The sequence below is a fragment of the Anomalospiza imberbis genome, chromosome 1 (assembly GCF_031753505.1).
Source record: "Anomalospiza imberbis isolate Cuckoo-Finch-1a 21T00152 chromosome 1, ASM3175350v1, whole genome shotgun sequence".
Lineage (NCBI taxonomy): Eukaryota > Metazoa > Chordata > Aves > Passeriformes > Viduidae > Anomalospiza > Anomalospiza imberbis.
In genome coordinates, this window is record NC_089681.1 from 20,376,683 (window position 1) to 20,392,223 (window position 15,541).

General features: G+C 35.5%; 1 protein-coding gene across 22 annotated transcripts in view; it reads right to left on the bottom strand.

Moving 5' to 3' along the window:
• The window catches only part of RIMS2 (regulating synaptic membrane exocytosis 2), a 446,434-nt gene that overhangs the window by 378,302 nt on the left and 52,591 nt on the right, over nucleotides 1-15,541 (bottom strand). For 13 of the 22 annotated variants that reach the window (XM_068183230.1, XM_068183244.1, XM_068183181.1 and 10 more), the window contains exons 2-3: nucleotides 10,105-10,137; nucleotides 9,621-9,707 (exon numbers count right to left, since the gene is read on the bottom strand). The exons of the other annotated variants lie outside the window; for them this stretch is intronic. In XM_068183230.1, the coding sequence (XP_068039331.1) occupies nucleotides 9,621-9,707; nucleotides 10,105-10,137 (120 nt within the window). The remainder of the gene's footprint in view (nucleotides 1-9,620; nucleotides 9,708-10,104; nucleotides 10,138-15,541) is intronic. 22 annotated transcript variants of the gene reach the window in all.

Here is a 15,541-nt window from a genome sequence, read left to right on the forward strand (position 1 = left end):
TCTTCCCAAGTGATGAAAACAGACACTCATAATTCTGCTGTCTTGTGTGAGTGCATCCTGAACATACTCTTTACATTTACAGTACTATGAGGGTGGCTGCATGACTCACAGAAGCATGGCTTCAGGGAAGAGAGAGATCAGTTCCATTAAAGTCTAACTAGTTCCAAAATCCTTAGATTTTATGATTCTGACTGCTAAGCTTATTATTATTTTCTCCTGGAAAACTCAACCAAAAAGAAGAACACTAACCTATAAGCATCTATTTTTACATATTTTTAAACTAGATAATGCAGAAAACACTATAATGTGTTGATCTATTCTCCAAATCCAATAGTATTAACTTAAAGTTAAAATGTTTACAATACAGAAAATACTGACAAAATAACAAATATCCATGGTGAGGAAAACTTTAACAGAGTGGAGCAGTGCAGACAGCCAAAATAAAATATATTGGCAACTTGCTAAAGAGAGATAAGAAAATCTTTAAACTAGAAAAACAGTAGTCTCGAGTTCGAAGAAGATGGCCTGTGGAAACAAATTTTATGTTATTAAAAGGAATTATCTCAACTAACTGGCACCCAGAAATCATATACACGAAGCACAGCCTGGCTGTACATTCTGGTTTTCTCTGTTAGGTTTCAGACTAGGATTCTGTCTGTGCAGGAAGAATTGCTGAACTCCCAAGCTTCCCTTCCGTTTCAAGCACTCTAACTGCTGCTCTATAGCATAAAGTTTTTGTGCTGGGCTTATATTCCTAATGGGAATATTAATTCAAAATGAAACTTTACCAGGGGGCAAATAATGACATAAAGCATGCCATGCAAAGTAAATCAGAAAATATAAACCCTATGGAAGTTCAGATTTTGGCATTTGTTACGTTCACTATGAGAATCATGAACTGGACCACAATTCATCAGTGTAATATCACACATGTATTTTTTATTTTCTAGCCAATTATGAGAAGACAATTGTTCCCTGCTTGAAGAGAAAGGCAAACATATTAAAAAAGCTGATGAAATTTTCTACCAACTTAAAAAAAACATATGAACCAGAAGATATTATCTTTTTCTTTTCTTTTGCTTAGTCTCTGCCAATTCATCTCTATAATGTGACTAAGAGATTATTATATCAAAATAGAAACTCTATAAGAAAGCTAGGAATATGTTGCTTATTGCAATATTTCCTTGGTTAAAAGAAAAAAAAACAGTTATTAAAAAGTTACTTTCACAAACTTGAATTTCCCTCAAATTGACATAAATAAAAACTTATGTACCATGAATGGTTGAAAATTTATAGATAATCCATTAAAAAAAAAAAAAAGCTCTATACATCATAGCAGCTGTGGCTGCACTGAATAGTCACCTCTAAATTAAAAAAAAAGTTTTCTACAAAGCAAATCTATATTTTCAAGAATTAATAATTACCTGCATTTACTTTTTTTTTTCATATTTTCACCATAGTTTAGTCAGAGTGCCTCAGAAATAAAAGCCACTCTTCTGCCAGTTTAGGCCCTGACAAACTAGGAAAAAAAAGATTCAGATGTCATTTAGCAACCTAAAACCATCTTGTGCCACTTCTTGGAATAATCTTACTTGGAACTAGTACTATTGCATGTAAAATAGGATTCACATCACTTCCACTTACAGAATACAACATGCCCAGTCATTTTAAGGAGAATGACATTAAATTATCATGAATAATGTAAAGCCAGTAAAGTGCAGCAGCTGGGGTCTGATCTTCTCTAGAAGTTTTGACCTTCCTAATAACAAGACTTGATAAATCATATAAATTGATGTATGACTTTTATTATCAATTCTTCACAGAATGAAATGCACAATTCTTCTTTGGAAAATAAAAAATTAAAGCATTCATTAGGGTTACAGTCAGTGCCAAAATGAGTGTATCGCCTCTATGTTTTGCAAGAACATCTTTTGCCTCTGTCCTAAATGTTGCATTTGAAACTGAGGTCGCTGATTCAGCTGCAGGCTTAACATGGTTTCCTCTTATTATAAGAGTATCACTTCTGTCTTGGTTAAGTTAAGCTTAAGCCAGCATTTTCTAAATCTATTTGCTTATCTCATTCAGACAACCTGTCATCCCTCTAGGGGTACTGTCTATTTCTTTTTGAAAGCAGTTCAAATCAGGATGTTGTCAGCATATTAGTACTGCCACAGCCTGTGACACCCACAAAATCTGAGAAATTGCAAAAATTAGAGCAAAAATACTTCCCACAAAGCTTTTAGGAGCTGTTCTATGTTAATTATTTTGTCTAGTAAGCATCACCTTACACCTCTATGCATATACGTATGGAAACACTCCCTTCCTCAATCATATAATAAGTTTTACTTCTGTTGCATAACACAAAACTTCTAAAGATTTTAGAACACAAAATAGGTCAGATAAAGCTCCAATTTAGTCCTATCTTATAAATAAGTGGATATTTTCTCTTTTTATTCTTTTCTCCAGTTTATTATTTGAGTAAAATATAGAAACACAGATTATGTCACTTTGAAGGACTTCTTTCACCTTTTCCTTGCCCATAATGCTAACTGCTGGTCAGGTATTTCTGGTTGTATTCTTCTTTCTAGATGTAAGTCTGTTTTTACAACCCCAGATCCTCAAGCAATTCTTCATTATACCATACTAAACGGTTTTTGTTTAAAATTTAGTTCTATCTTTCACAAATAGACAATAGGTTTCTTACATTTTTCCAGCTCTTTTTAAAATTCCTTATTAATAAAGTTTATTAATCAACTTTATTAATTTTTCCAAAATGCAACATCTTTTTTAATTAATCATATTCTGTGGTTCTGCTGAATTACAAATCCATGTATGTAAAGGATTAAAATAGATCAGTTGGGTTACAATTAAGAAATATATTTCTTATGATCACTAGATTTACTTGTTCCAAACATGTTTATTGTTGTCTGCTGATAAAACTGAGTTCTACTATATTCATAGAATCATTACGGTTGGAAAAGACCTCCAAAGACCACAACATTTGACCGAACACCACCATGCCAACTAAACCACTGCACCAAGTGCCACATCCAGTCATTCCTTGAACACTTCCAGGAATGGTGAGTCCATCTCTTCCCTAGGCATCTTCTTCCAATGCTTAACAAGCCATTTATTCACTGAAGGGGTATCCTCCTAACCTCATTAACATTGTGAACAATCCAAACAACATAAATCATACATAAACATAAATTTTCTTGTATTAAGTATTTTGAGAAAAAGGTCCATGGCAACCATACAGTCAGGAAACCATCATGTCATGTTGCAAAAGGTAAATTTAATAGCCTCAGTAAGTTATCAGAAATCAAACAACAGAAGTTGTTTTGGTACCTTATATTTGCTAAATTTGGGAGACAAAACCAGTTTCATAGTTAAGAGGTATTTTGTGGATTTCTATTTTACTTTGCAATAGCTACAGTCTCCCTTTTTTTTTAATATACTGCAAATTATAATTTTAACTCATTTACTCTCTGTCTTTTTCCTATCTATCTTACTGCCCTAGAAAACAAACACAGCAGAATGTCAGACTTTTCATGACTCCAATGTCACAAGTGTATTGGCTGCAGAGACCTATTTTTCTCTTTCCAGAAATTATTCTTTCAAGCGGAGTGTGTTGTTTTTAACAGGTTCTATAAAAAAGCAGTCTGAACAGGAACTACACTGACTGCAAATAAACCCACTGAGTATATATATATAGTGTAAATTGTAATAAATAAATGTTGATGTGGGCGTGCTATCACATGTCCATTAGATAATTTGAAGACATTCAAAACTACCTCGTGGTTGGCAGACATATTCTTTATGCAGTAAATTTAGAATTCAAAATTAATGATCCATTGATTTATATTAAGCATTTGAGAAATGTCAATCTAGTTTAACCAGAATTCATTCGAAATTCTAATAAACAGAAAATTTTACTGTTTTGCTGGAGTGGTCTAGCACAATAGAGAAATTAATTTAATTTACAGAAAAATATGCAAGAAAAGGTTTTACTGGCTATCATCTTACAGTAATTTTCAATCTCCATTTCCTTATGGTGACAACATGACTTCCTGAAAAAACATAAATATCTGTTTATTGACCAGGCATTTTTAGCAGAAAAAAATACCTATGTTGTGCTAAGCAATGTACATTTTTAACCTCTCCTAGAATTAGTCTAGTGAAAATACAAAAAGACAATGAAATAATGTATTTATTTTGAAGTTCTTTAGCTACAAAAAGCTTTATGTTTAATGACTTTTGATGCTGACTGTATTTTTTCTACTGTTCATTAATAATGTGTTCATAACTATCAAAGAAAGAAGAGAGGCTCAATTCCTGCTGTCAAATTGCATGATGGACCTCTTACAGTTCTTAGCAATCAACCAAATTTCCAGCCTGAAAATAAACAAAAATGTTTATGGGAAAAGGGGAAAAAAACCACCATCTTTTCAATATTTGGATATCTTTAAGCAGCAAACATTAGAAACTTTCCTCAATCCCTGATTAAAAACACAGAACTCTCGTATCTTGAATACTGTCACGCTGATCACTGTTAACTAAAAAAGATCTAATCGGGCTTTTAAAAGGAGATAAGACAGCAATGATGACCAGAAGCAGTTTCTATCATAGAAGGAAAAACTCTGACTCTGCAGTGTAACTGTATCAAATATAATAGACTGCATGGAACATAATAAAAATGTTTAAAGGTTATACATATTATAGACAAATTATATAACACAACATTCCATTGAAAAAATCAGGAGGTATTTTTTAAGCAAACAAAGGGTGATAACTTCTCCATACAGATAATTAAATTGTAGAATTCATTTTCACCAAGTTCTGAAACCAAGACTATAAGTAGGTTTAAAAGGGGACTGCAAATAACTGTGTCAAACAGATTCCTTATTGCCAGGGAATAAATCCAGCAGTATGCATGCAGCCACTGCCTCAGGAAGTCACTAAAATACCTGTATCAGAACCATTCTATGCATACCCTTGTCCTTATTTATGTTCTCAGGTATTCATTGCTGAACTCTGCCAATATACAATATTACAATAGTGGAATCTTCAGTGCCTTCTAGCATGGGAATTCCTTTATTGTGACTGGAGATTAACACCATTACATAACATTCCAAGATTCATGCAGAAGATATAAACCTCAAGTCAAACCCTTAGGTACAAGAGCACCACATCCTAATGAGGAAAAACCTGAATACACCTTTTACAAAATATATACCTTATAAATCTAAAGAAATAAAACTTGGTATGCTGATTGTTAAGCATCAAAGAGAGCTGCTTCAGGGGGCAGCTAAGAATTTCTGCTCTTTGAGGATTAAAATATGGAAACTCATGATGAAGTATATATGTGCTGGAGATAGAAGTATTCTGCATCAAGACAAGATATGAAAGATCACTCTCAATATCAGAATGATCACAGAAATTGGGAGAGGTGCCTAACAACTGCAGGAAAGAAAATGTCACTTCCATCTTGAAGAAGCATGAGGATCTACAGAAGCACAGACTGGTCAGACTAATCTCGATTCCTGGGAGAGATGGTACAATTAATCCTGGGAACTATTTCTAGGAACATGAAATACAAAGAAGTGATCAGGAGTCAGCAGGCATTAACCGAGGGAAAGTCACACTCGACCAATGTAGTGACCTTCTACAATGAAATGACCACAATGAGGGGACAGCAGTGAATATTGTCTATCTTGTCTCCAGTAAGGCTTTCCCATTGTCTCCCATAGCATCCTCCTAGAGAAGCTGAGGAAGTACAGGCTGGATGAGCAGACTTTGAAGTAGACAGAGACCTGGCTGAATGGCTGGGCCCAGAGCAGGGAGATCAGTGGCACAAAGTCTAGTTGGAGGCCAGGTCCTAGAAGTTTATCCCAGGGGTCAATATTGAGTCCAGTCCTGTTCAATAACTTACTGTTTGTAGATGATGGGGCAGTGGGTACCTTCAGCCAGTTTGTGAATGACACCAAACTGGGAGGAGCGGCTGATATGCCAGAAGGTCATGTTGTCATGCAGAGGGACCTTAACAGGCTGGAGAAACAGGCTGACCAGGATCTCACAATGTTCAGCAAAGCAAAATGCAAAGTCCTGCAGCTGGGGAGGAAGCACACACACTGGTGCAGGCTGGGAACTGCCCAGCTGGAGAGCAGCTCTGCAGAAAAGCACCTGGAAGTCCTGGTGCACACCAGGTTGAACATGGGCCAGCATGCTTTGAGGAAAGGGAAGTGAATAGCATTCTGGACTGTATTAGGCAAAAACATTACCACGAGGCAGAAGGAGGTGATCCTACCCTTCATTCAGCACTGCTGAAGCCACAGCTGGAGTTCTGTGTCCAGCTTCCCCAGTTAAAGAGAAACATGGACATACTGGAGATAGTCCAGCAAAAGACCAAAAAGATAGGGAATGAAGCATCCCTCACATGAGGACAGACAGAGAGCTTGAACTTTTTAGTCTGGAGAAGAAAAAGTTCAGGGAGGAGAACTTATCAATAAATACAAATACCTGAAGGAAATGTGCAAAGAGAATGGATCCAGGCTCTTTTCAGCTATGTCCAGTGACAGGATCAGAGGCAATAGGCACAAAATGAAGCACAGGAAGTTCCCTTTGAGCAGAGAGAAACACTTTTTATTCTAGGGGTGACCAAGCTCTAGCACATGTATCTCTTGCCCAGAGATTTTCTAGAGTTTCCATCCCTAGATATATTCAAAATCCAGCTACACGTAGTTTTGAACAGTGCCCCTAGGTGACCCACATGAGAAGGAGGGTTGGGCAAGATGACCTCCAGAAGTCTCTTCCAACCTCAATCATTCTGTGATTTTGTGGTACAGAACTCATGTCCAAGAGCATCAGACTAATCCTACCTCTGGCCATAAGGACACATGGCCAGTGGTTCTACAAAAATACCTTTTCCAGAGCAAAAGTGAAATCTGTAACTTCATACCTTGTTTTCAGTCACTACTAACTCCTATTCTGCTGTTGCTCATCACATTTTGTCCTCCCCAGATTCACTGTAAATAAGCTTTTTCATCAGCAAAGGTGGACAATCAGGTATATCTAGAAACTAGACTCAGATACTGACAGTGATTTTAAGTGGAAAATGCCCCAATATGTACAAATAGTGGTAAAAATTTCCACACACATTTATCCTCCTCCCCAATGTCCCACAGTGTTCTCCGGAACACTTCTTTGCAAGCCATTAATATCAGAAAAATGAATAAAATTTAAAAATTGCACCATTACTATTTCTGTTCCATTTTCTCCCTGAATGTTTACAATAATCACAAAAACAAATCCTGATAATTAATACATTAATGAAATTATCACAAATAAGCAGTGCTGGAAGACACTTTTAAAAGAAAGTAATTTAGTCCAATCTCTTGTTCCAAGCACAGGACCAGCTACACTTGTGTCTCTTCTAACAGGTATTTACCAAACCTGCTCCTTAAGATTTTCACAGCTTCCAAACAAGTCCTAAACAAAGTATGCAAGCATTTTAAGTTTCCTTTCCATTAAAAGGTTCTCCCTACCAAGTTCAGTCCTCCCTAACGCAACTTAAGTTTACTCCTTTCAGCTTCACCATGAGATGAACATGGAAAAGTGATCATTTCCTTTCACTTGTCTATCTCCTTCATTCCCTGGGATTTTCTCTTTAGAGGGCTAAATTAACTCATGTGTTTGATTCTTTCCTAGAACATACCATGGTTTTTAGACAACTAATTATTCATTCCTATTACTCTCCACTGAATTACAACTGTTCCACATAATTTTTGAACGGTATGCTATTCCAGGTGAGACCTTACCAAAGCCTAGCAGTGGGAGAACTTCTTCACAGTGCTTCCTGGCTAGTGTCTGTGCATTCCTGTATGACATTAATCTCTTTCGGGATACTGGCTACACCTCAACTTATATACTATTAGGTTTCTCTGCCAAAGAACATTTCCCTACACAATTTTTCTTTGTCCTATGTCAACCACATAAACTACCCCTACAGAACATCATTTGCATTTTTCCTTCTGACTAGCACCATAACCATAGCTTGGGGTTTTCAGGATAATTTTTTAATATAATCCTGCCATGAGGTATTAACACAAGACTGGGAGAAGTGTCTCTATAAATTCAGTGAGTATACTAATTAATTAATTTCTTAGCCATATAATAGAAACACTGAACAAAACTGCTTCCCAAAGAGGTCACCATTTGAAAAGATCCTTCCATTCTAACAGCAACCATTTATTAACATTTTTGTTAACTATAACTCATCTGTTCACACTGCTCATATAGTATTTTAAGTTTATTGAAAGCCATACACTTCATATTTTCACTAGTGAGCAGAACAACTTTTGCTGTTAAGGAAACTGGGAATACAAAGTACTGAGGTGTTGTGAACAAAAAGCAATATTGCCAGTATCTAATAATAACCCCCCAAAAAAATCAGTATTAACATGTACACAATTTTATAAGCAGTTAAGTGAGAATGTCAGAACGAGAGCTCAGAATAATACATTGCTTTACAGAATATCAATTTTATGTCCTATTTTTCCATTTTAATTCATGAAAATTTTTCAGCATGTATTCTCAAAAAACATCATGGCTTTCATGACCCACAAGTATGAAGGTCCACTAAAATACATATAGTAAAAAATAAACAAAAATTGGTTCTGCCTGGAAAGTAATTAGTAAGTTATATGCATGCATTAAACCAGTTATGCATGAGTTCAAAAGCAAACATTTCTTTTATCACATGAACTTACAAAGCATAAACCTCTAGAAGAAAGAAGAGAGAGCAACTTTACTGTTTAAAGATTAAATAACATCCAAAATACATTTTAGCAATTTGAATATTTATAATAATAAATATTTTAGTTTCTCTTTATTCAAGGAATATTTTCCTCTCCATGCTTTGAGTTCTACTCTAATACTCAATGTCCTAGCTTTGCCAGTTTCTGTTAAAACTTAAGATTTTCAGATAGCAAAAAAAATAATATAAAAGTTTCACAGATTAAATACTGGCTCCATCAAAGTCAAAATTTCTTCAGCTTTGATTGACCCAAGATTTCACCTCATATCTGCTGAAGTTCTGAAACTTTACAGATATTCTAAAAGCATGGAAAAAAGGACATGATATTTTCCTGGTCCTTAGAAAGCTCTTCTGACATATTATGTAGATTCATATAGCATTCTATGCATGACTCAGACCACGCATGTGCATAGATGTGCTATAAATAATGCTACATGTCTTATCATTCCAGCAACTCATGCACAGAAAACACATCACTTCAACAGAAATTTCATTATAAGGAACATTTGCAAAAAAAAAAAACAACTAACCAAAAAAAAAAAAAAAAAAAAAAAAAACCACAGAGTAGTAGTAACTCCTCAAATTGCACTCTAATGCACTCTCATCACTTAAGTTACTGATAAGGAGAGTAAGATCTGATTTTCAGTTTTCCCTTATGAAATTAGGGGTTGGAAGGTAAATGGTGCTCAGCTTGTAAAATGCCCTCACCTGTATGCTCTAAAGGGGCAACTATTTTAAACATACTCTCCAGGATGGTCTAATGCTATACAGATGTTACATAATCTACAGAGAGCAGCTTACTTACGTCGGGGGCTCCTTTTCATTTTGCTGTTTTTGCTGTGGTTGAAGAACGTTATTTACCAGCTCAGTGATCCCACTAAAGGGAAACCACCTGTTTAAACAAGCAAATAATGTGACTGAATAACCAATAAAACCACACTAGTTTAAATGTTTTCTTATCCAATGTCAGTAGAAATACACAGGCGGAAAAGCTAGAGCCAATGGGAATGTGAGCTGCAGAACTAAGTCAGCCACTAAGGGTGTAAGGGAAGTAAAGTTTTACAATTCACCAGTTCACAAGCAGGCAGCAAGAACCTACATCCAGCTAACGTGTGGATGGAGTAAGAAGCTACAGGCAGCTCTCTTACAAGCCAGTCAGGAAGCAGATGACAAACTACCTGCAGCCTATCAGGTATCAGTGAAAGCTAATACCATCAAAGGTGCAGAGAGCAGAACATGGCAAAGGTAGAAAAGTCAAGCCTATTGCATCTTGAAGATACTTTACTTACTGTGTCGGCTGTGGTTTTTGTTCTTCTTTGACCCTAAAAAGATAAGTTTGCACAACTGAGTGCAACATGTTGAAAACAACTACCCTGAAGTACTAAAATCTGTATCAATTGGGAAGGGAAAAGTTCTTATTTTCAATTAAAAGTATTTGCTTTAACGTTTCTTGTATGTTTATATTAAGCTGTACTATGGGCTTATTTCCATTTAGTTTTAAATATGGGGAGTGCCAAATATAGAAAACTTTAATATGTTAATTTTTAGTTAAAACTAAAAATTAAATCAGTAATATTCTTTACCTGACTTTCAATTTTTTTGCACATAATACCAAATTAAAGCATTTCCAGCAATACATTCAGCTACAAATACAAAGGGAGGTGCTTTGATTATGTGAACTACGATCTATTTCTTTTTTATTCACAACCAAAATGCCTGGCATAGTTCAAGGCAAATTTTAACATGTAATATACCATTTAAAATGCAATATACTAAACTAGTAGATTAAAAGAAAATCTGCATTATATTTATTAAACTACGGTGATGTCAGGACTTGTAGACAACATAACTAAAAACTATGGGAGGAAAACTAAGGAATTTTACTCATCAGTGAACTTTACTAGGACTTGCTTAAAGAAATAACTGGATAATACATATAGTATGTCTGTTTAGTACTGATTAATAGTTGTCCACTCTCTTAAGGAAAATATTCCATCTAAAATATATGCTTTAACTTAAACGAGCAAGTTGATGTTCTATACCAGACCTGTGCTGGTTTCAGCTGGGGTAGAGTTAATTTTCTTCACAGTGGTTGGTATGGGGCTATGGTTTGACTTTGTGCTGAACAAAGTTGATAATACAGAGATGTTTTTGCTATTGCTGAGCAGGGCTTACACAGAGCCAAGGCCTTTTCTGCTTCTCATGCTGCCACCCAGGTGAGGAAGCTGGGGGTGTATGGCAGGTCGGGAGAAGACACAGCCAGGACAGGTGACCCAAACTGACCAAAAGGATACTCCAGACCATGTGGCATCACGCTCAGTAAATAAAGTTGGGGGCAGTAGGAGGAAGGTGGGAGGGCAGCGTTTGGAGTAATGCCATTTGCCTTCCCAAGTCACCGTTGCACCTGATGGGGCCCTGCTCTCCTAGAGATGGCTGAACACCTTCCTGCCCACGAGACACAGTGAATTAATTCCTTGGTTTGCTTTGCTTGTGTGAGTAACTTCTACTTTCCCTATTAAACTGTCATTATTTCAACCCACGAGTTTTCTAGCTTTTACCCTTCTAATTCTCTCCCTGCTCCTACTGGTGAAGGAATGAATGACCAGCTGCCTGGGCCTTGGTTCCTGACTGGGATTAAACCATGACAAAACCCAAGAATAGAGACATATACCCACAGGAATATTTACATCCTCTAATTGCAGGTATTGGTCTTAAATATCAAATTAGGATCTACTTTCCCTATACGTTCAAAAACCCAAAAAGGTTCCTATATAGATATTCTGAATGTCTCTATAGAGAATACTCTCACCTAACTAAACAGGAGGCACAGGCTCACAATTTTAAGTGGATGCTTGGTGTTGCACAGAAAAATGAAGCTCACCAAAATACCTCCATATCTCATCCACCATATGATATCACAGGAAATAACTCCATAAACAGGATTCAGTAACTACATGAGATTTAAATAAGTGGACAGTGAGAAACACTAATATCTCTCCAAAACTGAGTACCAAAAAGGAAAACTGAACATGCAACACACAGTAAAATGTCTTCTAGCATGGTTTTGCCTCTTCAGCACTTTAGAATTATATATATAAAATATAACATTCCAGTACAAAAAACAAAATAAATAAATAAATAAGGCCCATAAAATCAAGCAGGTATATTAAACAAAAAAAAGAAAAAATAAATAAAAATGTCACATGCCATTGCAATTCCACTCTATCATGCATCTTAATCATATTATTATCTTTAATTAAGACAATCCACACTTGTTTTTCAATGCAGAAAATTCAAAGCAGGAGAAATGGGAGGGATGGGAAATCAAAGCATGTCCATACTTTTCTCACTAGGTAGCTCAGGATATTTAATTTAGATCCCAAACAGTATGAGCCTTAAGGCTCCGTGGTCAGCTGTGAGAAGAAAATTCCCAGATAATAATTCAGAGCTCCTAAGTTGCCTACACAGAACTAGACACTGAAATGTGACCTCCCTGACAACTGAACATTGAAAACTGAATATATCACTAATCTTTATATTCCTTTCCATACATGATTTCCAAACATACATACTCGACTCTTTTAAGTTGTCACTTCATTGTGAATTGTTCTATTGAACTAAAGAAGGGAAATCCGAGCCCTCCACATAATCAGATTACAACCACCATCTTCCCTTTGGATAGTGACCATGGTCAATCATTTTTCACATGTGGAATTGAGAACAAATTACTGTAAGATCCTAAGTGTGTAGTTTGAAAACTTTGGTATATTTTTTTTCAACAAGATCTAGCATTTTCACATTATAGCATATATATGGTGACTTCAGTTGCAGATGCAAACCCTTTTTTTTTTTTTTTTTTTTTTTTTTTTTTTTTTTGCAGATGCAAAAAAATGATATTTTTGAAAATCTTACAATCAGTTTTTAGTTTCGCACCATTAAATAAAACACATTGTCCATTATAAGACATGTTGAAAACCTGCATTGAAAATTAACTTCTCAGCATTTTATAGGAACACTGTGTTCTAAGTCAGTATATGATATGACCCTACAATTCAAAATATCTCTCTTACAAATTAATCTTTTCACCTCCTAGAATTCTGTCTCATTCACTCTCCACTTTCCAACACTGCAGTTATGTGAGGACAAGAGCTTCCATTATTATATAACAGTGACGCATTCCTTGAGCACTCTCCATACATCCTTCAGTCCCTGGATTAGGAAATTATCTTCCTTGACTTTATAATGAGCATAGGAGACACTCTACAATTTGAAAAGAAATTATTAAGAAAACTGTTGAATTAATAGATTCTACCATATAATTTTAAATTAATATTAACCTTGTGGATCAACACACCTGAACCCTTCAGGTGTACAGCCAGGTATTTATCTTTCAAGGTCAGAGAATGAATACAGATTCTGGATCTAAATCTGAAAACCACTGACTAATTTCTGCTTCTTTTTTTCCAAGACTTCATTCAGATGAAATTACAAGTTGCAGCAACTGATAGAAATAATTATATATTAGATTAAATGCACTGAATGTATTTTTAGTATTGCTGTGGTTTAAATATCTTTTTCTAGACAGAAAAGGACGAAAGAAACCCCAGATAACTTGAACCCTGTCTATATGTACACATACAGTTGTATTTCCTTTGGTTACAAGAGCTGCTTTGTGTTTCACTGGATTGTGTACTCCCATATTCATGCATTGCTTTCTACCCTCCTTTCAAAAATCAGCAACAAACAACTGCTTAAAAGAAGTGTCTTTCCAGGTCAGCAAACTCCCATATTTCCATTTTCTCAACAGACCAACTGAAATACCCCAAGTAGTATAATTACATACTGCTCCTTTCAGGCTACCTGTCTTCATTTAACCTTCCTATGCCTTTTCAGTTCTATCCACCCAAAACTCTACCAAGAACAGTGTCAGTTCTCATTATTCACTAGAAACAAAGTCTGATCTAAAAACACCAACAGGCTGCAGATAATGTATCTTATTGACAGTAACTGAGACAATGTATTCTAACAGTGCAGAATACTAAGTATTTTACCACCTATTCTAAAAGGTTAGAGGAGTTTGAAAATTTTGTCACAATTTTTTTAAAAAGATCACAACTCCATACACTACTCCACTTGAACACAAGCCAGGATTTTTCTACTTGCCAACAATAAAGAATTTTTACACCTTGCACTTTGTTATGGGAAACCTCTGCCCTTTGAAACATACACAGCACCATTACTCTTGTGTTCCTCTGCAAGCCTACACAGTCCAAGTGCCAGACCCCTTTGATCTTTTCCAGTAGTTGGAATCATTAAGCTAAATCTCAAGTCTCAGTGAACAGTTTTTGATGTTAGGTTCTCTCCATGTACTAAAAATTTCCTCAAAGTTTAAGGCTATTCCCACTGGCACAGGGAATGAATATGAGAACAGAACAGAAAGGAGAGGGAAGAGAACAAGAAAAATTGAAGCAGGAGACTAAGTAATGAAAATATCAATATAAAAATTATTATTATCCCTTTAAACTCATAATACTTTTCTATTTTTCAATCTACTGCCACCAGTAAAAGCTTCTCTCTAAAATCTACTATGTCAAAGCCATAAAATATTTTTTCCAAAAGGTGCTTTGGAGACAGGTAAACTAACAAGCACTCTGTAACCAGAGCTTATCTCTATTTTCACATACTTGGATGCATAGCCACAAAAACATAGGGGAAGAACTCAAGGGCCTCAATCTATGAAAATAACCCTTAAAACAGATCCTACACCTCCTAGATATCTGTATTAGTCCTTCTCAAGTGATGTTTGGGGAATCCAGATTTTAGAATCAGCCATCCTTGGCAGGGATAATCCTCATAATATCTACCTCTAACCCAGTGATACTTGCAAGATTCACAACTTGCCATCCTTGGACTTACAAGCACAAGGAGATCAAATCTGCAGGAGTAAACTGGGTGTACCTAATGTCTCCTAGAAACACTGTGTGGAGTTATATACAACTCTGTATCACTTTAATTTAAAAATGCTACAGGCAAGTATTTTCAGTCTTTTACTCAATTATAGTCTATGTTTTCCATATTTCCTAACCAACTCAGTGGACTAGGATAGACCAGGATGGAAGTTTTTTCTAGCCCTTTTATTGAAATTGAGGAGATTTGAAAAAACAAGTCAATCTTTTGCTTGGAATTCATCCATGAAAAAAAAATCTAAATATACTTTATTATCACTATTAATGCTGTAATTTTGATAGTACCAATTTAATGAAGCTGTTGATGCTTCTAGAGTAGTTATTTTTATTAAATATATTGCCTAGGAAGTCCAGAGAGTGGGAGTAAAATTTTTAAATTTAGAGAATGTAGATCCTAATGAAAAATCAGGATATATGTGCAGTAGTCTCAATGAGCAATGCATGTTACATTAAACTTGATTAAGAATCAACATAAGATTAAATATTAATGCACCAAACTATCTGGTTTTCCTAAAGCAAATCATACAGTAAGGATGAGGGACAGTCTCAGATCTGTAAAAAAATTGTCAAGTTTTTCTTCCTCTGCAGATACCATACTGACATTGACCTCCAGCTTTGTTCACAATAAAGAAATAGAAATAGTTGAGAGAAGACAGTAGGAGAGAATTTTGTCTCAAACCCAGACTTATATTATATGCAATAAAAATCTGTAAAGCTGCTATCTTTCAAATAAAAACAGCAGCATGAATGCTAACTACTT